Source organism: Balaenoptera musculus, chromosome X, assembly GCF_009873245.2.
Source record: "Balaenoptera musculus isolate JJ_BM4_2016_0621 chromosome X, mBalMus1.pri.v3, whole genome shotgun sequence".
Lineage (NCBI taxonomy): Eukaryota > Metazoa > Chordata > Mammalia > Artiodactyla > Balaenopteridae > Balaenoptera > Balaenoptera musculus.
The window spans coordinates 84,603,965-84,629,700 of NC_045806.1; the positions used below are offsets into that span (position 1 = coordinate 84,603,965).

At 40.0% G+C, this 25,736-nt stretch overlaps 1 protein-coding gene across 1 annotated transcript in view; it reads right to left on the reverse strand.

The window, feature by feature from the left end:
• Positions 1 to 25,736, reverse strand: part of LOC118889113 (XK-related protein 2-like) — a 108,386-nt gene that overhangs the window by 65,069 nt on the left and 17,581 nt on the right. The window contains exons 8-13 of the mRNA XM_036840768.1: positions 19,916 to 20,062; positions 18,658 to 18,752; positions 18,179 to 18,393; positions 17,907 to 18,008; positions 16,431 to 16,550; positions 16,105 to 16,204 (exon numbers count right to left, since the gene is read on the reverse strand). Coding sequence (XP_036696663.1) covers positions 16,105 to 16,204; positions 16,431 to 16,550; positions 17,907 to 18,008; positions 18,179 to 18,393; positions 18,658 to 18,752; positions 19,916 to 20,062 — 779 coding nt within the window. The remainder of the gene's footprint in view (positions 1 to 16,104; positions 16,205 to 16,430; positions 16,551 to 17,906; positions 18,009 to 18,178; positions 18,394 to 18,657; positions 18,753 to 19,915; positions 20,063 to 25,736) is intronic.

The window sequence follows — 25,736 nt, forward strand, 5'->3', positions numbered from 1 at the left end:
CATTTTGAAATATATTTCTTAGAAAAATGACAACGATGACCCTGTACACTATAAACTGGCAACGTGATTTTAAAAGTGACGGGCTGGAAGACTTAAATCTCAGCAAATGACAATCATTCTCTCTCCCAGCCTCCAAACAATCAAATACCCTAACCCTGTGGTTTTCGAGGCTGGCTGCATATGGGATTTTAATGTGCAGACAAGTTTGGGAACCACAGCCCTAATCGGAGGATCATAACCCTGGCTGCACGTTAGAATCATCTTCGGGGCATCTTTTAAAAGTCCAGATGCTTGGGCCACATCCCAGACCAATTAAGTTAGAAGATGTGGGGGTAGTGCTCAAGTCCCAGGAACCAGGATTTTTTGAAAAGGATTTTTCAAAAAACCAGGATTTTTTGAACTCCTAGAGGAGTTCAATGTGCAGCCAAGACTGGGAAGCACGGCCGTAGGTGCAACTCCACACCTGCAATAAGGGCAATGGCAAAATTTTGCACTCAGACGTTCAGCAACTCTAGGATGAGCCTAATGTGAAGAAGCCAGTTCTAGAAGCCAGGTGGGAAGCAGGCTGAGGACAAACCCTTAGAACAACTATCCTACTTTAATATTAAAATGAGCTCACTTTTCTCTTGCCATGTATGAGGGTCAACTTTTAAGGCTTGTCTAGGATCACTAGTAACTGATGGTATCTAAGCCCCACTCCCTACCACACCCACCAAAATAACTGCAGAAAGAATGGGAAATAAAGTACTTTAAAGGGATGAAAACCTTTGCAAAGGGCTGCAAACCACTGCTCAGAGACCCTGCATGGATGTAGACAAGGAGGAAGCAGAAAAGCAAGCTATTTGACCTACGTATTATCCAACTAGTTAGTTTTTACCTGCAACTTCATGTGCATTTTTACTCACCAAGCCAAACTCCGGGCTTGGAGGAAAAAAGCCCTAGACCATGATTCTCATCCTTACCTACACATTAGAGACATCTAGGGAGCTTTTAAAATAATGATGCTAGGGCCACACCCAAAGTGAATTAAATCAGAATCTCTGAGGGGATGACATCCAGGAATCTCTGTTTTAAAAGGTCCCCAGGTGAAAAGGTGAGGGAGAGGGATAAACTAGGAGGTTGGGATTAACATATACACACCACTATATATAAACTAGATAATCAACAAGGACCTACTGTATAGCACAGGGTACTCTACTCAATATTCTGTAATAACCTATATGGGAAAAGAATCTGAAAAAGAATGGATATATGTATATGTATAACTAAGTCACTTTTCTGTACACCTGAAACTAACACAACACTGTAAATCAACTATACTCCAATATAAAATAAACATTAAAAAAAATACATATCTTAAATAAAAATACTTTTAAAAATAAAAATCGCGGGGCTTCCCTGGTGGTGCAGTGGTTGAGAATCTGCCTGCCAATGCAGGGGACACGGGTTCGAGCCCTGGTCTGGGAAGATCCCACATGCCGCAGAGCAACTAGGCCCGTGAGTCACAATTACTGAGCCTGCGCGTCTGGAGCCTGTGCTCCGCAACAAGAGAGGCCACGATAGTGAGAGGCCCGCGCACCGCGATGAAGAGTGGCCCCCACTTGCCGCAGCTAGAGAAAGCCCTCGCACAGAAACGAAGACCCAACACAGCCATAAATAAATAAATAAATAAATAAAATTTAAAAAAAAAAGAAATTGTTAAAATAAATAAATAAATAAATAAATAAAAATCGCTTAAAAATGCTAAAAAAAAAAAAAAGGTCCCCAGGTGATTCTAATGTTGCAACTGTAAAACAAAGACTGTTGCCCACCATCCAGTTCTACCTACAGTACACCCTGAAAGGAATGCAGAGCGAAGATCAAGAATGAAGCACTCTGCTCTGGGAAAACAGGCAGAACAGGCCCTCAGTTATATATTTTCAGGAAAAATTTTTATGAACCCAGATTCTTGCATCTTCCCATACTTAGAAAAGCACTAAAATCATTAGCTAAGATGTCTGTTCCTCGTGACTAGCAGCAACCTTCTACCAGGATGTGTGCTTGGTTGCACATACCTCTTCGCCAAAATCACATACATGCTGACCTCCCCCTTTACCTCTTTGGAGCAGTTCCTCAGAGCTCTCTGATAGGCTGTCTCCCGGGCTTTAGTCCTCAGTTAAGTCCCCAAATAAAACTGAACTCACAGCTCTCACGTTATGTGTTTTTATTTTAGTTGACACAACCAAGGCTGAGAACTGTCACTCTAAACCAGTGGTTCTCAAACTTGAGTGTGCATCAGAAATCACCTGGAGGGCACATTAAATAAAACACACATAGCTGGGCCTCACCCTCAGAGGTTCTGATCCAGTTAGGGTGGAACCTGAAAGTCTGCATTTCTAACAAGCTCCTAGGTGATGCCAATGCTGTTGGTCCAGGGACCACACTTTGAAAGGCAGAGCCCCCTGTGGACCACTGGTTCTCAGCCTTGGCTGCACATGAGAATCACTGGTGGGCATTTAAAAAATACTGATGTCTGAGCCCCTCCCTAAACCAATTAAATTGTAATGTCTGAGGCCCAGGGATCAGCATTTTTAAAGGTGATACAAATGTGCACTGAGGCTTGTGATCTACTGCCCTAGACCTAGATATTTTACAGCTGGAAGAGATCATTTAGTATAAACCCTTAAATTTCCTAAGAATTTATAGCTACTTTAGCTACTACTGGTCCACATGTCCCAATCCCAATTTCCACTATTCTTCCTTAATCATTACTATGTATTAACAATGGGAACTGTAAATCAACTATACTTCAGTAAAATTAAAAATAATAATAATAATTTAAAAAACAATGTGACCAATTTAGGGTGACCAACTTGTTGTCCTGGTTTGCTTAGGACGCTCCTGGTTTTAGCACCGAAAGTTCCAGATTCAGAGTAAATCGGGAAAGTTGGTCACTGTGGTAATGTTTTACAGCTCACAGATTGGAATACAGTACTATTAGATTTTGCTTCTAACATCCAGAATCAATCCTCCACTAAAAGGAACCAGGGCTCCTTGGAAATAGCTTATTCCAGGACTAGGGCAGAGAAATGTATAGTGAGCCTAGGAGTTTTCTGTCAGAATCTAAGGAAGTGCTCAAAGACTCATGGAAGCATGTCAAAAGGACTAAAGGGACTCCCACTGGCCAAACTGGAGAAAATTTGAGCATTACAAAGAAAATGCTGAACTGAATGTAAAGCACTGAATTTACATTAAAAAATCATTGAATTAAGTGACTTTCAAAACAATAAGTAAAACTACTTCTCTACTATTGGAAGTAACTATTACATCAACTTGCTTTGAAAATTGGTATTCGAGGGGAAAGAATTAGGCCTTTACATGATCTTTTTGGTTCATATCCTATAGATGAGAAAAAGCTCACCTTTACGGAAGAATGCCAGCTAAGAAACATAGACTGGATGACAGAATTAGGAAATCACCATCTTGCGACCCCTGAGTAAATCACAAAGTCAGGAAATATATTTTAAAAATTAGAAAAACAAATTACTGAGTGAGGAAACAGGAACTGATGGATGCTGAAATTTTAGGTGAGAGGTTATTGGGGAACAGGACAGTCACATGGTACCAAAGTTAACACCCCAGATTTCTTGCTAATTAGGAAGAGAAAATTAAAATTACATGGAGAGTTCTGAGGGCCACCACCTTAACCATCACCTTTACTAAGAGTGGACAACTGCCATTATGTACCACTGGATGGGATGCTACATGAAGTACACAGCATTATTTATGAAGCATTCTTATCAAAACTGAATCTAATCAAGCCTCTAGACCCAATAAATTCCAGTTTACGGGAAACTCAGGTGCTGGAAGGGAAAGCTAAACACTATCATAAGAAAACAAACCATCCTGGTTTGCCCAGGACTGAGGACTGTCCAGGATGCAGGATCAGTGTTAAACCAGGAGAGTCCCAGGAAAACTAGGACGGTTGGGCACACACACAACAGTCAGAAAGATTCATAAGTGGGGCAGACCTGGTCTCTAAAAGTCAGTGCTATTAACAAAAAGTGGGGAGACTGTTCTAGATTAAAAGACACTAAAGAGAGACCACACTCAAATGCAACATGTGAACTGGCCATAAAAGACTTCAGGGGACAGCTGGGGAAATCTGAATATAGAGCAGTACTACTCAGCCAGCCCACAGATGTAAATGAACCAGGTCATTAAGCACACTATTTAATCTGGCTGACATATTTTTGGTAACAAAACTTCCTCAATGAAGGATGTGGTGCACTGATACACACTCTGGTACAAGCTCCTTATCTCCCTCTGAACCATCAAGCAGTCTGCAGACCACACATTGGGAAGCACTGTACTAGATACTGGATAACACTAGTAAAGATCAGTGAGGTACTGGTAATTTCTTTTTTAGCTGGGCTTACGGTATTATGGTTATGTAGAAAAATGTCCTTACACTTAGAAGATGTATGCTGAGACGTTTAAAGGTGAAGTGTCATGGTGTCTACCACTTACTTTCAAATGGTTTATCAAAGAACAGATACACACACAGATAAAGCAAATATGGCAAAATGTTAACATTTGTTGAATCCTGGCGGTGGATATACTGGTGTTCATTGTATTATTCTTTCAACTTTCTTGTATGCTTAAAACTTTTCATTATAAAAATGACGAAAGCATAATTCTAAGATCATCTTACTTACAAGGTGTAACACTAACAGAATTACCAGGAAGCTGATTACCTACAGCTAATCCTACATTTATTCATTAGATATTCCTTAGGGGATAGCTAAGTTAAAGATAGAAAAATGAGCTGAGTTAGCCAAAAGAAAAAAGCACATTCCCAGCTGAGGAAACAGAATGTAGAAAGGACCAGAATGGAAAAAAATTATCTTTTTCAAGGAAAGGAACTCAATGTGTATAGAAAAATGAGGCTACCCAGATTATGAAGGGGCTTTGAGGCTTCATGAAGAATCTGAGACTTAATTTTAAAAGGAAGAAGGAGCCCGTAACAGACAGATTTCAAGCACCAGAGAAACACAATGAGACTGGCATTTTAGAAAACTCACTCTGGCTGTAGAGAACAGAATGGATGGGGGCAAGAATGAAGACAGCAGCACAAGTTAAGAACATGGCCCTTTCAGTAATAATCTGGTGAGAGATGACGGTAACCTGTAGGGATGGAGACTTGGTGATACACTGCATGTGGGCAGACGGTATAGGAAAAGAAGGACTCAGATATAATTCCCAGGCTTCTGGCTTGAGTGACCAAGTAGATGGGTATATTAATCAAGATTGGAAACATAGGAGCAAGAACAGGTTTGGGGGAAAGATGTGAAGCATGCGACATTAGATATGTTGAGTTCAGAGTACCTAGAAGATATCCAGGTGGAATCCACCTTGTAGGCAGTTGGATATGAGAATGAGAAAGATAACTCCGGCTTCCGGTTTACATAACTAATAGATGGGATTGCCATTTACAGATATAGGCAACAAAGGAGGAGAACATAAAAGTCGCTTTACATTTATGCTTTACATTAAGGTTTTTCAGTTATAAAAACAATATAATATTATTTATATAAAATAAAAAATAGGGAAATGGAAACATAATGTATATAATATACAAATATATAATATTATTTACATAAAATGAAAAAATAGGGAAATGGGAATAAAACTTATCTGACTACCATTAATCAACATTTTTTTGTCATTTTAGATTATTTCCTTCTAATATTTTTTATATGGATAGTTATATAGTAGCTTTAAGAGCCATATTTTTCTGAGAAAGTGGCTTCTCTAGAGGTATTTAGGATTGAGAAAAATTAAAAACACTAGCTGACCTGATATCAGTTTGTAAATCAGACAGTGCTCACTAAGTTACACATCCTTAGTCTGTTAAGATTCAAAACATAATTTAATTGTTGGGCACGTATCCAAGAACAATTCCAGAGTTGAAGAAATCATGACTAGAGAATGTCAGTTTCAATACCCATACTACACAGCCCAATTATAGGTATTCAGTTTCTTCTTTGAAGCTCTCCTTTCCCATAGGGTCTCTACTACAACCACTTCTCCCTCCACAGGTGAGAGCTAATTGGTGGTATTGCTCCTAAGGGTAACCACATTTTTAAAAGCTGTTCTGGAAGCCTCAAAGCCTAGAAAACCCAAAGGAATGAATCTCTACTGAGATCACACAGTCACTCTGCAATCATTTCATAGCTTACTCTGCTTTTTAAAAAAGCTAGACTTGTTTCTAGTTCTAATCCTTGGCTACCTCATGAATGCAGAACACATCTAGTAAAATCTCCAGGCAAATACAGAAACCCCACTCAATGTGAAATTATGACCAGATGCGGAGAAAAGCTCAGTTGTCACCCCACCACAGGCAGAGCTAGACAGAGGAGACAGACTGTAAACTAGGATCAAGGGAGCTATGATAGGCTGACAGCAAAAAGAAGGAACAGTCCGGATCCAGGGCCAAGGAGTGGTCATAACCAGGCAAACACGAAAGAGAGGCAGCAAACGTGAAAACTAAGGTTATAAATCTACCTCAGGTAGGAGGTCCACTATATTTTTCCTGCTCAGGATCCAAAGATTGGTTTCCCTGGTAATGCTCTCAGGGTCAGCGATGTAGCAATATGCCAGACCTGGAAATTACTGACGCTTCAGCCTTAACAAAGAAACTGCAGGCTTGTAGGAGGCTGCTTATCGAGTGAAGAGAAGCACCAGCTCACAGTGCGGGGTGTGGGGGAACAGATCCACAGGCACAGCTTGCCTTAGGACGAAACGCTCGCCAAGGAGCTTCTTAGCAGAGTTTGGAGGACAGCACAACCTGTAGAAACAAGTCATAATATCAGTTTGAGATAGCCTAATCCACCAGAGGGCAGACAGCAGAAGCAAGAAGAACTATAATCCTGCAGCCTGTGGAACAAAAACCACATTCACAGAAAGATAGACAAGATGAAAAGGCAGAGGGCTATGGACCAGATGAAGGAACAAGATAAAACCCCAGAAAAACAACTAAATGAAGTGGAGATAGGCAACCTTCCAGAAAAAGAATTCAGAATAATGATAGTGAAGATGACCCAGGACCTCGGAAAAAGAATGAAGGCAAAGATCGAGAAGATGCAAGAAATGTTTAACAAAGACCTAGAAGAATTAAAGAACAAACACCTAAACAGAGATGAACAATACAATAACTGAAATGAAAAATACACTAGAAGGAATCAATAGCAGAATAACTGAGGCAGAAGAATGGATAAGTGACCTGGAAGACAGAATGGTGGAATTCACTGCTGTGGAACAGAATAAAGAATAAAGAATGAAAAGAAATGAAGACAGCCTAAGAGACCTCTGGGACAACATTAAACACAACAACATTCGCACTATACAGGTCCCAGAAGGAGAAGAGAGAGAGAAAGGACCAGAGAAAATATTGGAAGAGATTATAGTCAAAAACTTCCCTCACATGGGAAAGGAAATAGCCACCCAAGTCCAGGAAGCGCAGAGAGTCCCATACAGGATAAACCCAAGGAGAAACACACTGAGACACATAGTAATCAAATTGGCAAAAATTAAAGACAAAGAAATTATTGAAAGCAACAAGGGAAAAACGACAAATAACATACAAGGGAACTCCCATAAGGTTAACAGCTGATTTCTCAGCAGAAACTCTACAAGTCAGAAGGGAGTGGTATGACATATTTAAAGTGATGAAAGGGAAGAACCTACAACCAAGATTACTCTACCCGGCAAGGATCTCATTCAGATTTGATGGAGAAATCAAAAGCTTTACAGACAAGCAAAAGCTAAGAGAATTCAGCACCACCAAACCAGCTCTACAACAAATGCTAAAGGAACTGCCCTAGGTGGGAAACACAAGAGAAGAAAAGGACCTACAAAAACAAACACAAAACAATTAAGAAAATGGTAATAGGAACATACATATTGATAATTACCTTAAATGTAAATGGATTAAATGCTCCAACCAAAAGGCACAGATTGGCTGAATGGATACAAAAACAAGACCCATATACATGCTGTCTACAAGAGACCCACTTCAGACCTAGGGACACATACAGACTGAAAGTGAGGGGATGGAAAAAAGATATTCCATGCAAATGGAAATCAAAAGAAAGCTGGAGTAGCAATACTCATATCAGATAAAATAGACTTTAAAATAAAGAATGTTACAAGAGACAAGGAAGGACACTACATAATGATCAAGGGATCAATCCAAGAAGAAGATATAACAATTATAAATATATATGCACGCAACATAGGAGCACCTCAGTACATAAGGCAAATGATAACTAATAAGAACCTGCTGTATAAAAAAATAAATAAAATAAAATTCAAAAATTCAAAGAAAAAAAAATATTCAGTTTGATAAACCAAGGAGAAACTACAGGAACACAATTCCTTAAACTTTAAGCCCTTCCTCTGTGTTCCCACAGCCCCCTGTGTTTCTCTCTATAACAGCATTTATCACATTTAATGTAACTACCTGAGTTTTTTAAACCATCTTCCTCATGGGAGTATATAATCTTTTTGAGGCTAGAAACGAGGCAAAAACTGCTTATTATTCATCTCCGTGTTCTCAGTGTGTGACACAGAGTAGGGGTTCAATGGTGAATGGAGCAAGGGGCCTGAGTCATACACTTTTCTGTATGATTTGCACACAATAGGTAATTAATATATATATTACGGAATTATTCTATTGAAAACTTTCTAAGCAAATTACTTTTTCCCTTATTACAGGAAGTCAAGTAAAAATGAGAACAAAAATTCACCTATAAACTCACCATTCAGAGAAGAATACCTGCTGCTAACTTTTCAGGATATATCTTTCCAAATATGTACATTTAAATTGGTTTCTTAAAGTGGAGTCACACTGTACATACTATACACACTGTTTTACAACAGCTTCTTCACATAATAACGCATCATAAGCATCTGTCCACTATATGTAGTTACCTCACTTTTATTGGCTATATGGTATCTCATTAAATAAATGTAATGTAGCTTATTTATCTAATTCCTTGCTATTGGAAATGTAAGTTGTTTCTAACCTTTTGCTATTTCAAAAAGTCCCTTCATGAATATTCTTATAGTTATATCTTTGCTTACATTTTTAGTTATTTAGCGGAACTGCTGAGTTGAAGGGCCTGTATGCTTTTAAGGCCCTAAGATATGTATGACTAAACCTTTTTAAACCTTGTTTAAAAAGGTTCTACTAATTTACACTCAAACCAACAAACCAGATGAGTTCTTGTTTCCCTGGCTAACACTCAGTCATTTCGATAGCACTGTCTTATTAAAATAAGGAACAAGACAAGATATTCACTATCACTCCTACACTGGAACATCTTCTTATCCAGTGTAATAAGAAAAAAAAAAGTATTGGAAGGAGAGAGACAAAACTGCTTTTATATGGTGATCATATGGCCAGCTACCAAGAAAATGCAAGAGAATCAACTGGAAAACCTGTAAAACAAATAAAAGAATAGGTAGCTTGACACAAAATCAGCAATAACCAGTTAGAAAATATCATGAAAAAGGTCCCTTTCATAAAAGCAATAAAAACTTTACAATATCTTGTATTAATCTTAAGAAAAAAGACCTGTATTGGGAAAAAAATACATATTTATTTTTAGAGAATTCCATAAGCCTAGAGTAATTGAAGAGATAGGTCACATATCTGTATAGAAAAAATACTGTAAAGATTTCAATTTTCCTTAAATTAATTAATTGGAATCAATAAATTCCAATCACAAGCCCAAAAGAATATTTTTGATAAGTTGATTCTAGAGCTCTGTTAGAAAATACATGAAAACGTTAAGAGCATATATCCTTTAACCCAGCAATTCCACATCAGGGATTTATCTAATAAATATACTATCACATACACTTATTCATCACATATACATAGTCATTGCACAAATATGCAAAGATATATGTACAAGGACATTCACTGCAACACTGTGGTAACAATAGAGTAGAAACAACCTCAAAATTCATTAGGATGAATATCCCTTCAAAGGGACAAGTTAAATGATATATTTATGTAAGTTAAAACTATACAGCCTATTTTAAAAATTAAGTAGACCTTTAAGTACTGATGCAGATTCTACATCACTGTAGAACAATCTCCAAAATCTACTGTTAAGTGACAAGTATGGTGCAGAATAGTGGGTTTTAAAAAATTTTTTAAATTGAAGTATAGTTCATTTACAATGTTGTGTTAGTTTCAGGTGTACAGCAAAGTGATTTAGTTATACATATATATATATTCTTTTTAAAATTCTTTTCCATTATAGGTTATTACAAGATACTGAGTATAGTTCCCTGTGCTATTCAGTAGGTCCTTGTTGTTTACCTATTTTATACACAGTAGTGTGTATACGTTAATCCCAAACTCCTAATTTATCTCCCCCACCACCACCGCTATCCTCTTTGGTAACCATAGGTTTGTTTTCTATGTCTGTGAGTCTATTTCTGTTTTGTAAATAAGTTGTTTATATATCACTTTTTTAGGTTCCACATATAAGTGGTATCATATGATTTTTTTGTCTTTGTCTGACTTATTTCACTTAATATGATAATCTCTAGGTCCATCAGAACAGTGTTTATAGTCTGTTTCTATCTGTTTAAAAAAGAGAGAAAGAGCGATGTACACACACACACAGAATATATCTGGTAGGCTACACAAGAAACTAGGAAGAGTGGTGACATCTGAAGGACTAGGAGCCAGGAATAAGAAGAAGACTCATTACTCACCGCATGCACATGCGCTCTTATGTACTGTTTTTTTTTCTACCATATGCACATACTGTCTTTTCAAAATAAATTTTTCTTGCCTTTCTGAGGCCATGTTTATTGTTTTACTCAGTCTGAGTGTTAGCAGAATCCTAGGCTTACTCTTTTTTTTTTTTTTATAAATTTATTTATTTATTTATTTTTGGCTGCGTTGGGTCTTCATTGCTGCGCGCGGGCTTTCTCTAGTTGCGTTGAGCAGGGGCTACTCTTTGTTGCAGTGCATGGGTTTCTCATTGTGGTGGTTTCTCTTGTTGCGGAGCACGGGCTCTAGGCGCGCGGGCTTCAGTAGTTGTGGCTCGCGGGCTCAGTAGTTGTGGCTCGCGGGCTCTAGAGCGCAGGCTCAGTAGTTGTGGCGCACGAGCTTAGTTGCTCCGCGGCATGTGGGATCTTCCCAGACCAGGGCTCGAACCCGTGTCTCCCGCATTGGCAGGCGGGTTCTTAACCACTGCGCCACCAGGGAAGCCCTAGGCTTACTCTTAATCGTTGCATTTTTTAATCTATTGTTTTGCAAAATAAATATTTTCATTTTATTCAAAAGTGAAACATATAAAGGTATATAGTGAAGTTTCTCCACACCTCTGACTCCCAACCCTGCAGTTTTCCCCCACCATAGATAACTACTATTATCAGTTTTTTGTTCTTGTTTTTGTTTTTTTGGGCCGCACATCGCAGTATGTGGGATCTTAGTTCCCCGACCAGGAATAGAACTGGTGCCCTCTGCAGTGGAAGCACGGAGACTTAACCACTGAACCACCAGGGAAATCCTTTTTTTTTTTCTTAATTTTTTTCTATTAATCAGTTTCTTATAAAACTTACCAGTTTCTGTATGCATATACAGCAAATACAAATCAATATTCTCTTCACCTTTTGTCCGTTTTTACAAAGATAGTTATTATTATATCAACAATTCTGCATACCTTGCTATTTCCATTCAGAACCAAAATCACAAACCACAAAAGAAAAAACAGACTGGACATCATCACAATTAAATAATCTTGTGCTTCAAAGGATAGTGTCAAGAAAGTGAACAGACAACCCACAGAACAGAAAATTTTTGCAAATCATATATCTGATAAGGAACTTATACCCAGAATTTTAAAAGAATTCTTAAAACTCAATAATAAAAAGATGACCCAACTGAAAAATGGGCAAAAGATCTAAATAGACAGGTCTCCAAAGAAGATTTATATATAAATGGCCAATAAACATATGAAAAAATGTTCAACATCATTAACCATGGGGAAATGCAATCAAAACCACAAGGAGGTACCACTTCTCACCCATTAGGATGTGTATAATAAAAAAGACAGACAGTAGAGTTAACAAGGACGTAGAGAAATTGGAACACTCATATACCGCTGGTGGGAATGTAAGATGGGAGGCTGCTTTGGAAATAGTCTGGCAGTTCATCAAAAGGTTAAAATAGGTACCATACGACCCAGCAATTACACTACTAGGTATCTACCCAAGAGAAGCATGGTGCAGAATAGTGGGGTTTTTTTTTCCTATAAACGGAAAACCCACTATACCCAAGAGAAATGAAAACATATGTCCCCACAAAAACTAGCACATGAATGTTCATAGCAACATTATTCATAATAGCTAAAAGGTGGAAACAACCTAAGTGTCCATCAACTGATGAGTGAATAAAATGTGGTATATATATATCCATAGAATGGAATATTATTCAGCCATAAAAAGGAATGAAGTACTGCTACATGCTACAACACAGATGAACCCTACAAACATCATGCTAAGAGAAAGAAGCCAGATGCGAAGGACCACATTTGCAAAGAAATTCACTTGTACGAATTGTGCAGAATAGGCAAATCCATACAGACATAAAGTAGATTAGTGGTTGCCTAGGGCCAGGGGGTTGGGGAAAAATGGGAAGGGACAGGTGAGAGGTGCAGGGTTTCTTTTGGAGTGATGAAAATGTTCACAATTAGACAGTAGTGATGGCTGCACAAGTCTGAGAATGTACCAAAAACCTTTGAATTGTACATTTTAATTAAGGTTGAATTTTATGATATGTGAGTTATATCTCAATAAAGTTGTTAACAGAAAATAACGTACCTTAGAGGTCTTTCCACATCAGTAAACAGAGAACATCTTCATTCTGTTTTATAGCAGCATGGTATTCCATTGTATGGATATAGCATATTTGATTTAACTAGTTCCTCACTGATGGACTTTTAGGATATCTCATCATTTGCTGTTACAATATTGCAATCAATCAATCAATCAATGCATGTCATTTTACATGTGTGTCAGTATATTTGTAGGATAAAGCCTCAGGAATGGAATTACTGGGTCAAAAGGTATATATACATTTATAATCTTAATCTATATTGCTAAATTTCCCTCCATGGGATAGTGCCAATTTACACTCTGACCAGTAATTTTTTAGAATTCATGTTTCCCCATAGTATTGCCAACAGTGCATTATCAAACTTTGGAACTTTTGCCAATCTGAGATACAAAAAGTGGTATCTCAGGGTACTTTTAATCTGCATTTCCACTATAATGGAAGAGACTGAGCATCCTTTCATGGTTCATAAACACATTTATGTTTTCTTTTTATATCTTGCATTCATTCTTCTTTTGGGCTGTTGTTGTTTTTCTTACTGATTTCCAGGAGTTCATTATAAATTAAGGAAAAAAGTCTTTGTAATATGAACTGCAAATTTTTTTCCAGTTTGTACGTTGTTTCCTCTCTTTGCTTTTGGTGCTTTTTATCATGCAAGTTATTGATTTTTAAAACTGTTTTATTGCAATATCATTCACACAGCTCAACCACTTATTCAGTTCAGTGGTTTTTAGTATATTCACAGGGTTATGCATCTATCACAACAATCAATTTTGGAATATTTTCATTAACTCCTTAGCAGTCACTCCCCATTTCTCCCGAAACCCCCCACCCTAAGCCCTAGACAACCATAAATCTACTGTCTGTCTCTAGAGATTTGCCTAGTCTGGACATTTTCCTATAAACGGAATAAGTGGCCTTTTGTGTCTGGCTTCTGGATACCAGTCCCTTATCAGGTAAATGATTTTCAAATCTTTTCTTCCATTCTGTGGGTTGTCTTTTCATCTTTTCACTTTCTTGATGGTATCATTTGCAGCACAAAAAGTTTTTTTAACTTTGATGATGTTCAATTACACACACACACACACACTTTCTTGTAGCTGTTCCTTGGGTCTTTGATGTTATATGTAAGAAGGCTTTGCCTAACCCAAGTTCACAAAGATTTACTCCCATGTTTCAAGCTCTTACATTTACTTCTATGATCCATTTTGAATTCGTTTCTGTGTATGGTGTAACGAAGGAAGTTTTGTTTTATGTAGCCAAATTTAACAACCTTTTATTATATGTCTTCTGAATTTTCATAGTTAGAAAGGGCTTCTGCACTCCAAGATCATGAAAAAAATTCTCTGATTTCCTAGGGTACATTTATGATTTCCCCCGTTTACACTTAAATCTCTTAACTCTTCTGCAATTTATCCTGGTCTGAAGCATGAGATATAGATCCAACCTTTTTTTTTTTTTTTGCCTTAGCTACCCAGTTGTCCACCACCATCTATTAAATAGTTCATTTGTTCCCCATTGATTTGAGATGCCACCTTCATGACATGTATACAAAAACATTTTTAAACTGTAAAATGAAAATAAAAATAAAGGACAACTGGAAGAGTATGCAGGAAACGATAAGGAAGTAATTGTGAAAATATATGGGCCTCATGATTTTATTTTGGGTAGAAGAAGCTCTTTGACAACTTTCTCAATTTTTTCCCATGGGTACTGGTGTGTTTAGGTTTACTGTAGCTTCTAGAGTTAATATTAGCCATTTGCATTCTTCTGGGAAATCTCCCATTTCATCTAGGTTTTCAAACGTATTAGGAAGGAGTTATACAAAGTACTTTCTTATATTTTTAAAAATTTCTTCATATCTATAGTTATGCTCCTTTTTCTCATTTAAGACTTTATATTCTTGATTAGGTTTACTTATCTATTTTATTTTCTTCTTCCAGTAACACCTTCTGGTTTATTTGTTGAGTCTATAGGTTTTTTGGTTTTTTGTTTTTTTTTTATTGGGGTGTAGTTGTTTTACAATGTTAGTTTCTACTGTACAGCAAAGTGGAGTTTCCTGTGCTATACAGCAGGTTCTTATTAGTTATCTATTTTATACATATTAGTGTATATATGTCAATCCCAATCTCCCAATTCATCCCCCCACCCACTTCCACCCATTGGTGTCCATACGTTTGTTCTCTATTTCTGTGTCTCTATTTCTGCCTTGCCTTTGTAGTTCATTAATTTCTGGATTTTTAAAATGTTATTTATTTCTTCCTTCAGTTTTCGTGAGCTTTATTGTTCTTCTAGCTCACTGACTTGAAAGCTCAATTTATTTCCTTCAAATCTCACTTGTTTCATCTAGGTATTTCATCTGTACTTTATTTATTAATTTATTTATTTTGGCTGTGCCACGCAGCTTGTGGGATCTTAATTCCCGGACCAGGGCTTGAACCCAGGCCCTCGGCAGTGAAAGTGCAGAGTCCTAACCACTGGACCGCCAGGGAATTCCCTCATCTGTACTTTATATCCACCTATGTTGTTCGAATATTACAAAGAAATTGTGTTACTTATGTAAAAAACAGAGAGAGATTACAAGAAGAAAACATTTCAAAAATCAAAATAATTGACCAGGGCTAGAACTGGGAGTGAAGCAGAAGGCATTCCCCATGGGTGCACAATTTAAGAGGGTGCCAAAAACTCAGTAATCAAGACAAATGATATCTTGATGTAATAATTTGGAAAATCAAATTGTAAAATTATGGTTGGCAGGCTGGCTGCCTGCTTTTTTTTTATTTTTATTTTTTTTATTTTTTTTGCCTGCTTTTATAAATACAGTTTTATTGGAACTAGGGCCAGGACTAGAGTAAGGTGACTGAGGCGTGGCTTAGCAAGTACAGGAGTGGATCTCACTTTTTTAAAAAACTTAATATTTTGTTCACAGATATTCTGGACAATTTAATTCTTGAAAATACTGCATTAAAAATGCATCTTGATTACTAAGATTTGGGGCATCCTCTTAAATTTTGTACCTGATGTGGGTTGCTTTATTTGCCTCATCCAAGACCTGGCCCTATAATTGACTCTTGATGACAGTATGACTTTTTTCTTTCTTTACACTTTGTACACTTTCCAAATTCTGCACAATAAGCATAACAATAAGGATTACTTTGACCATCAGGAAAACATAATTTAAAAACAAAGTCAAGACTCACTCAATGATGTTCCTTGTGGTTTCACCATGGGGCTTGCAGGAAACAAAAACTAGTATGTGGATGGCTCCGCAGTTTCGAATGGCTTGAACCACCTGGTAATCTAAAGGAAGAAACACATTGCTATTAATATAATTAAACTATCATGGTCCAGGTTATCGCAAACTTGCAACTGGCTGGCACATAGGACTGGTTAGGAATAGAGAAGCAGGTTCAGAGCCAGCTCACTGAGAGCAGCCTTAACATGGTGTAGAAACGAGAGACCAAAGCTGGTGGACATCATGGGAATACCTAACTAGCTCTGTAGCAGGAAAGCTAGTCATCCTTACGCAGTCCCGCCTGGGCCGGGTTCACTACAGCAACAATTAACTGCCCATCTTCCTTTGACTTTAGTAGCTGTGGCAAAATCTTCTCTGCTCGACCGGTGTGGAATTCACAGTTGGTGATGCCTGCAAAAGAGAGGCCCACATGCCATAACTCAAAATGCAAGCCAAGCAGTTGGGGGTGGGGAGCTTCAGCTTTATAGAAACATACAGAAAGCAGGGAGGGCTCTGCCATCTTCCCTTTGGATCTAACATACTTCTGCATAACAATGACAGAAATGCCTTTGGACCTGCTTCATTTTTTCCAATGCGCTTTCCCTTGCAATATCTGTGTAGGCCTTTCAGCTTGAGAGACTAGATGTGTTATTTTACAACTTAGTGACTCACACAGCACATAAGGCCCTATACCAAGAAGAGAACCTTGACTATAACTCAGGTGCTCCTTCTGCTATATTGGAGGCTTTCACATGGAGCCTCAGGAGCTGTCTAGAGGTGAGGTAGAGGGGAAAGAAAATCTTTTTCCTATGTTGCAGTTTGGCCTAAGACTTTGTTCAAAGAAAAGGTCCTTTTGCTAAAAATAGTTTGAAACCTACTGTATTGTTATGATGCCTCATGAGTCTAATGTCAAGAAGGCTCTTCTATATTATTCAAAGTTTTGCCAAGTTCCCTTCCTATCAGCTAGGCTTATTCCTTCCCTTAGGCTTTTTCCGGATAGAAAAAAAAAAAGATTAGGGAGGGATAAATTAGGAGTTTGGGATTAACATATACACACTACTATATATAAAATAGGTAACCAACAAGGACCTACTGTATAACACAGGGAACTCTACTCAATATTTTGTAATAACCTATAAGGGAAAATAATTTTTTTAATGAATTTATTTATTTATTTTTGGCTGTGTTGGGTCCCTGTTGCTGTGCACGGGCCCCCTCTAGCTGCGGTGAGCGGGGGCCACTCCTCGCCGCGGTGCGCGGGCCTCTCATTGCTGTGGCCTCTCCCATTGCGGAGCACAGGCTTCAGTAGTTGTGGCTTGCGGGCTCTAGAGCGCAGGCTCAGCAGTTGTGGCACATGGGCCCAGCTGCTCCGCGGCATGTGGGATCCTCCTGGACCAGGGCCTGAACCCGTGACCCCTGCATTGGCAGGAGGATTCTCAACCACTGCGCCACCAGGGAAGCCCAGGGAAAATAATTTGAAAAAGTACATATACATATATATATATGCATATAACTGAATCACTTTGCTGTATACCTGAAACTAACACAACATTGAAATCAACTATACTTCATTTTTTAAAAAAAAAAAAAGAAAAAAAAAGGGGGGACCTCTTTTAGAAAGTCATCAGGATCCAACTCTGAGCACTCCAGAACACCTTCCCTTCCTCCCCAGTCGTGGATACAGTAGATGTCCTTTCCCACAGAACCGTTCCCACAGTACAGGACAACTACAGCTCTTAATTTCTCCCCAGAATGTGAGCAGTGTACCATTGAAGGCTGCAGTCCACCTGGCATCCTCTACTGCTTGCTCCATCAACTCAATCCCAAGGACCTGGGAGGTATACTGAGCCAGAGAGAGGCCCATCACACCTGGGGAAGTAGGAGAGAATAAGAGGAGGGTATTTTAGGGTATTACCAATGAGGTTATACCTGCACGACTACCACCACCTCCCCACCTCGGCTGCAAGGGCCCTGGGTGCTGCGTGGATGGTGTTGGGGAGATAAGCTGCATGTTGATTCTGCCCTGGGCTGCCACTTGCCAGTTACACAGCAGATGTCAAGGAGGATGGTGTTAGAGTTCACTCCACTCAGTTCCCCCACAGTCCGATACAGCATCTCTGCACCAGCCGTGTTAACCTGGAAAAAGGCATCTGGAAAGATGCGGATCTTCAACCCCAGGAGATCTTCAAAGATGTGGGGCTCCCCAAATAGGAGCTGGTAGGGGGACTGCTGATGGCTGCAACGGGTCATAGCACTAGAAAAGAATAAAAGAAGAAAGCACCTTGGAATGGCAGGGCAACCTATCTCTAGTGGTTGGTTGGAGAGGGAGGCCCCAGCATCTCAGCTAGGAGACAAAGCCTCCATGGCATGGCCCTGAGAGCTCTGGAGGAGTTCCCCTCTCAGGGGATGGAGGTACATGCAAACACTTGGCCATCAGCAGCGCTGCCTCAGTAATCCACAACCCAGACTATGGCAAGCCATCAGACTCCGGCTTGCTGTTGGGCTGTCCCAGGTTTACCTTTCCTGGAAGTAAAGTGATGTCAAGTCACAGACTGCTCCTGACCCTTTGGTGAAAAACTTCTTTACAGTCTCCTTCTCAACACAGAGCTCCTCCTGCCCAGACCACAAAATCAGGAGTCAAGCAAAAACCCATCTCTGACAAATTTTCTCTCCAAGCTCTATGGTAATCAGCCCTGCAGTAGTCAGACAAGAAGGCACATTACTCAAATCCTATTATAGATAACACTTAAAGCAATGTTCTGTAGGACCAAAAAGAAAGCTATTTTCACATCTCAGCAGAAGCACTGCTTTGCTTATTGGCTTTTGACAAATGCTATACAATAGACATGGCACTTTCTCTGGTTTGAGCCTCTTTAATAGTTCTCTAAAGAAAGTGTGAGAGTTATTCTTGTTGTAACCTAGGAGCTAAACTCAGCTTTTGTTCCATCACGAACAAGCAATAACCTTTCAATTCCTTTCATACTTCTCTACTTCAAATATCCCATCCACCCATCCAAATACCACCTCAGAAGACACGCGTCCTAAGAGAAAGGAAAGAAAGGGCACGGAACAGAATGAGCATGGTAACTAAATCCTTTCTTCGAGTTCTGAATGTTTTAAAATTCTTACGTCACTACAGAGAGCCCTGTCCATTAGCTTGACACAAAGACATATGACAATAAACTATGTTGGAGCTATAGAGTTAAAAGGCCAGGAATCAATGACCTGGGTTCAAGCCCTAGCTTTGCTATTTACTAGCTCTTTAACCTTGGTACCATTTGCTCAGCTGTGAAATGAAGGGAACAATACCTCTCCCTCTCCAGCCTACTTCACAAGTTGCTTGAGATGATCACATAAGTATTAGGATATTTTGATACAGGCATGTTTGAAAGCTCTAAGTGCATTACAAATGTAAAAGTATTATGTGGATTATGAAATTCTGACCATATTCTAGTCTCTGTTAAATTGGCTTCTGGAATCAGCAGAACACCTAATAAGTTCCGTGGGCAAAGTTCTTGTGAAAATCCTCAGGAGTCCTCACATGATAATTAACTTGGTAACCTAGCCTCAGTCTCTTTGGTTTCATTATGCCAGCAGCATGGTTAACAGGATTCTTGCCATCTCCTCCTCATCATCCCCAACCCTTCTTTCCAACCCATACACTCCATGGATGCGTTGCTTCTGCTATCTGCCCTGAAACCTCCAAATACCAACTGCAGCATATTGATAGTAAGGGTTGCTATAGAAGCTGCTCCTTATCATCCTTTGAGTCTCACCTGCCTTAATTCCCGGGGATGGAAAGTGATGATGGCCATTGTGTGCCCTTGGCTATTGGTGTGGGCTATGAGCTCACGCCAGTACCCACCTTCAGGAAACAGAAGGCAGGGCTCCAATGGGGACTGTCGAAGGAATACTTCGTAGTACTAGGAAGAAAACAGTACTATTACACAGGCAAAACTAACAAAGTTTGACAGCTCATTATTCATGCTGAGCGACTGTTATGGGCTGAAGTGTATCCCCCCCCACACACAAATTCATATGTTGAACCCTCAGTACCTCAGAATGTGACCAGATTCGGAGATGAGGTCTTTAAAGATGTGTTTAAGTTAAAATGAGGCCATTAGGGTGGGTCCGAATGCTGTGGTTTCAGTCGGCCAGGCTGCCACCCCAGTGGGCCCACCACACCAGTGGGCCTGGAGGACAGTATCAACCCATAGAGGATTATTCTCGAGCCTTAAAATTTAGTGGAATTTGCCCTGCTAGGTTTCAGATTTGCTTGGGACCCATGACCCCTTTCTTCTTTCTGATTTGTTCCTTTTGGAATGGGAGTGTCTATCCTATGCCTGTCCTACGACTGTATTTGGGAAGCAGATAATTTGTCCAGCTTCACTGGTTCACAGCTAATTCTGTCTTAGGATGAATTATACCTTGACTGATACCTCTCATCCACACTTCATTTAGATGAGATTTAGGACTTAGAGTTGATGCTGGAATGTGTTAAGAATTTTGGGCTGTTGGAATGGGGGTGAATGTATTTTGCGTGTGAGAAGAACATGAATTTTGGGGGTCCAGAGGAGAGTGTTATGGGCTGAACTGCATCCCCCTAGGATTCATACATTGAAGTCCTAACCCCTAGTACCTCAAAACGTGACTGTGTTTGGAAATAGGGCTTTTAAATAGGTGATTAGTTAAAATGAGGCAGTTAAGGTGGGCTCTAATCCAATCTGACTGTTGTCCTTATACGAAGAGGAAATTTGGATACACAGAAACATCAGGGATGCACACGTGCACAGAGGAAAGCCCACATGAGGACACAGCAGAAAGGCAGCCATCTGCAGGCCAAGGAGAGAGGCCTCCGAAGAAACCAAACCTGCTGACACCCTGATCTTGGACTTCCAGCCTCCGGGACTGTGAGAAAATAAGTTTATGTTGTTTAAGCCACCCAGTCTGTGGGATTCTGTTATAGCAGTCCTAGCAAACTAATGCAGTGATATAAGAAACATGATCACTGCCCTGCAACCTTACTGAGGGATCCTATCCATGACAGCCCAAAAAGTATGCTCCATGAAGGCTCAGAGTTGTATCCTGAGTCTAGCACATAACCAGTGCTCAATAATTACTATTGAAAGAAGGCATGAAAGAACAGCAAAGGTATCTGTATGAAGAATCTCAGCTTATTGTGTACACAATGTGGAATACAATAATCATCCATTTCTGTGAATTCCTCCTGGCAGCAATTCCTAATATACTACTAAGCTGCTATAATTCCATTCTTACTTATAACTTCCTGATGTAAGCCCATTGTTTCTATATTTCTTCATATAACCAGGTGCCAACTAGCTTAGTTGGATCCTTCATCTTCCCCTGGTAAATACAGGTCAAAAGCAATCCTGATTCAGTGTTGAGATATCAAAAATCCTTACAGCCAAACTTCAAACACAAGCCAGTTGCTGCCACAACAGGACACACTATCTGATTTACTAGGTCCTCTTGTTTTCATAATGCGTGGGCTCTGGATCCACTGTATTTTCACACAAACCCAAAATAGTGCATGGAAGGGAGAGTTACACCAAAAAACAGTGCCACTTGAGAGGGTAAAAATCAATTAAGGGTGCACTTGACCACTTCTGCTATAATTTCATATAAATGCAACATAAGATGCTTAACTATAAAGAACATATTTTTCCAAATTTTTTTTTCCAAATTTTGAAGTTGGTGATTTAAAGAAAGACTGGTTCAACTGTCGTTTACTTGCTGGTTGGAAAGGAATGTTTTCTGGAAGAAGATTCAAATGTCTTTGAGGTCCTAGAAGGATAGGAACTGAAAAACTGAGTCTGACCTGGAAGATAATGGGTAAGTAAATATGAAGTACAGCTTCTCCACTGTATGATCCAAGGCTTTGGTTTCTTCATTTATAAAATAGAGCCTGAAACTCCTATTCTTACATGGGAATGCCTAAGCATCATATTGCAATATACAGTTGACCCTTGAACAACATGGGTTTGAACTGTGTGGGTCCACTTACATGCGGATTTTTTTCAATAAATACGTACTACATTACTACACAATCTGCGGTTGGTTGAATCTGGGGTTGGTTGAACTCGAGACATGGAACCGCAGATATGGGAAAACCAAGGATATGGAGGGCCAGCTACAGAGTTATAGCTGCATTTTCAACTGTGCAGAGGGTCAGCGCCCCAACCCCCGTGTTGTTCAAGGGTCAACTGTATAAATGTATCAAATCAACACACTGTACACCCTAAACTTACACAATGTTGCATGTCAATTATACCTCAATAAAATAAAATTTTTAAAAAGAGTAAAAGGGGGCTTCCCTGGTGGCGCAGTGGTTGAGAATCTGCCTGCCAATGCAGGGGACACGGGTTCAAGCCCTGGTCTGGGAAGATCCCACATGCCGCAGAGCGGCTAGGCCCGTGAGCCACAACTACTGAGCCTGCGTGTCTGGAGCCTGTGCTCCCGCAACGAGAGGCCGCGATAGTGAGAGGCCCGCGCACCGCGATGAAGAGTGGCCCCCGCTTGCCGCAACTAGAGAAAGCCCTTGCACAGAAACGAAGACCCAACACAGCCATAAATAAATAAATAAATAAATAAAATTAAAAAAAAAAAAAAGAGTAAAAGGGCCTTCTGGTTAAAATAACAGACTATTCCTCTTAAAAATCCTACTAAAATGAAATAAAGGAATAAAAAAGACATAAACGTATTTAAACTCATCGATCCACCAATTCTCCCTTCTCTCTCTCTTGCATCATTTTCCTCCCTCACTACTGGATCATTCCCATCAATACACAAGCATGTTCTTCTAACTCTCCCACCTTTAAAAAGAAAAGTAACCTTCTCGAACCCACTTTCCCCTCCAGCCACTGTTCCATTTCTCCGCTCCTCTTTGTAGCAAAGCTCCTCAAAAGAACTGTCTATATTCACTGCCTCCCATTCCTCTCCTTCTATTCACCCACTCAAATCAGGTCCCCACCACTCCACCTAAACAGCTCCCATTATGGTCACCAACGACCTCCATGTCATGCAGTTCAAAGGTCAATTCACACTCCTCATCTTACTTGACCTACCAGCAGCACTGGCACAGCTGATGAGCCCCTCCTCCTCAGTTCACTGTCTTCACTAGGCTTTCAGGATCCCACACTCTCCCGGTTTCCCCTGACCTCACTAGCTGCCCCTTCTCAGTCACCTTTACCGGTTCCTCTTCTCCTCCCAGACCTCTTAAAATGGGAATGCCCCTGGGCTCAGTCCATGTTCCTGTTCTCTTTCTATCTACTCTCACTCCCTTGGTCATCTCTTCCAGTCTCATGATTTTAAATAACATCTACATGTTAACAACTCCAAGATTTCTAATTCTTGAACCTCATCCTAATAGATCCAACTACCTATTTAACATACCCACTCAGATGCCTAATAGGTATCTCAATGCAACATGTCCAAATTGAGCTACTCACCTCCCCCTGCTCAAATCTGCTCTGCCACAGCTTTTTCCATTTCCGTAGTTAGTAACTCCATTGTTCCACTTTCTCCTCCCAAAAACCTAGAGCCATTTTTCACTCCTCTCTTTCTCTTATACCTTCACTCAATCAATCAAGAAATCCTGCGGTTCTGTCTTCAAGATATATCCACCTCCACTGCTGCTCCCACTGGGCTATATCATCTCACATCTGGATTATCACATGAGCCTCCTAACTAGTCTCTCCCTGCTTCTACCTTTCCCTACAACAATCCATACACAATACAATAGCCAGAGTGATCCTGTTTAAAACCTAAATCATATCATGAGATGCCCCCCCCAATCAAAACCTCCAATAGCTCAGAATAAAAGCCAAAGTCCCAACAATGACCTCTGAGGCACTACATGATCTGGTCCCCATTAACTATCCTACCTCTTCTCCTATTACTCTTCTGGGTCTACCTTCAGTTCCTCCAGAAAGCATGCCATACTCCTTCCTTAGGGCCTTTGCCATGGCTGTTCTCTTTGCCTAGAATGCTCTTCCCTCAGACCTCCACATGGCTGACACCCTCATTTCCTTTAAGTCTTAATTCTAAAGTTTCTCAACCTTGGCACTATTGTCAATTCTGTGTTGTGGGGGGCTGTCCTGTGCACTGCAGGATGTTTAACAGCATCCTTGGCCTCTACTTACTAGACAGATACAAGTAGCACCGTCCAACCATCCCCCAGTGGTAACAACCAAAAATGTCTCCAACATTGCTAAATGTCCCCTGTAGGGCAAAACTAATCCCAGTTGAGAACTACTGCTTTATTCAAATATCACCTTCTCAATGAAGCCTAACTTGATCCCATTTAAAATTACAACCCGCATTTCCCCCAAACTTATGACTTCTCATCCTCCTTATCCTGCTGCATTTTTCCCATGGCATTTGTCTTAGTCTGTTTGCACTGCTAAAACAAAAATACGATAAACTGGGTGACTTATAAACAACAAAAATTCCTCAGTTCCGGAGACTGGGAAATCCAAAATCAAGGTTCCGGCAGATTCAGTGTCTGGTGACAGCTTCCTCAATGACAGCTGCTGTCTTTTCACTGGAACGTCACACGGCAGAATGGACAAGCTAGGGGCTTCCCCGGTGGTGCAGTGGTTAAGAATCTGCCTGCCAGTGCAGGGGAGACGGGTTTGAGCCCCAGTCCGGGAAGATCCCACATGCCGTGGAGCAACTAAGCCCGTGCACCACAACTACTGAGCCTGCGCTCAAGAGTCCATGAGCCACAACTACTGAGCCCACATGCCACAACTACTGAAGCCTGCGTGCCTAGAGCCCGTGCTCTGTAACAAGAGAAGCCACCACAATGAGAAGCCCACGCACCGCAAGGAAGAGTAGCCCCCGCTCACCACAACTACAGAAAGCCCATGCACAGCAAAGACGACCCAACACAGCCAAAAAAATTTAAAAAACAAACAAACAAATAAATAAAAAGAATGGACAAGCTAGTTCTCTGGGGCCTCTTTTATAAGGGCACTAATCCTAATCATGAGGGCTCCACTCTCATGACCTAAGCACCGCCCAAAGGCCCCAACCTCTTAATACTATTACCTTGGGGGTTAGGATTTCAACATATGAAATTTGGAGGGACAGAAACATTCGGACCAGCACTGCACTTATCACCTTCTAACATATTATATAATTTACTTTATTATGTTTTTTAAAAAAATCTGTCTCCCCCCACTAAAATATAAGTTCCACAAAGGAAGGGATATTTTCTTCATTATTGTATCCTAAGCACCTAGAATAGTGCCTGGCACTTGTAGGTACTCAATTGTACTTGTTGAATGAATAAATGAAAGAAATAACAGAGATAATGGGAGAGAAGACAACAAGAGTAAACCAGATAAAAGACTGGAATGGCAACTGACTTAGCAAGATGAAGGAAGCTACATCCGGATTGCCTACAAAGGGGGACCTGATGAGAGGTAAGGCTTATCTGCTCCACACAAGCCTGGAAAGGCTCAAACTTGAAGTGCAAGGAGGCAGAGATGGGATAAGGTACAGGGCTAAAAACAGGGTTTGGTTGAAAGTCTGGACATAAAACTGGTAAACAACCTCATCCTACAAAAAACC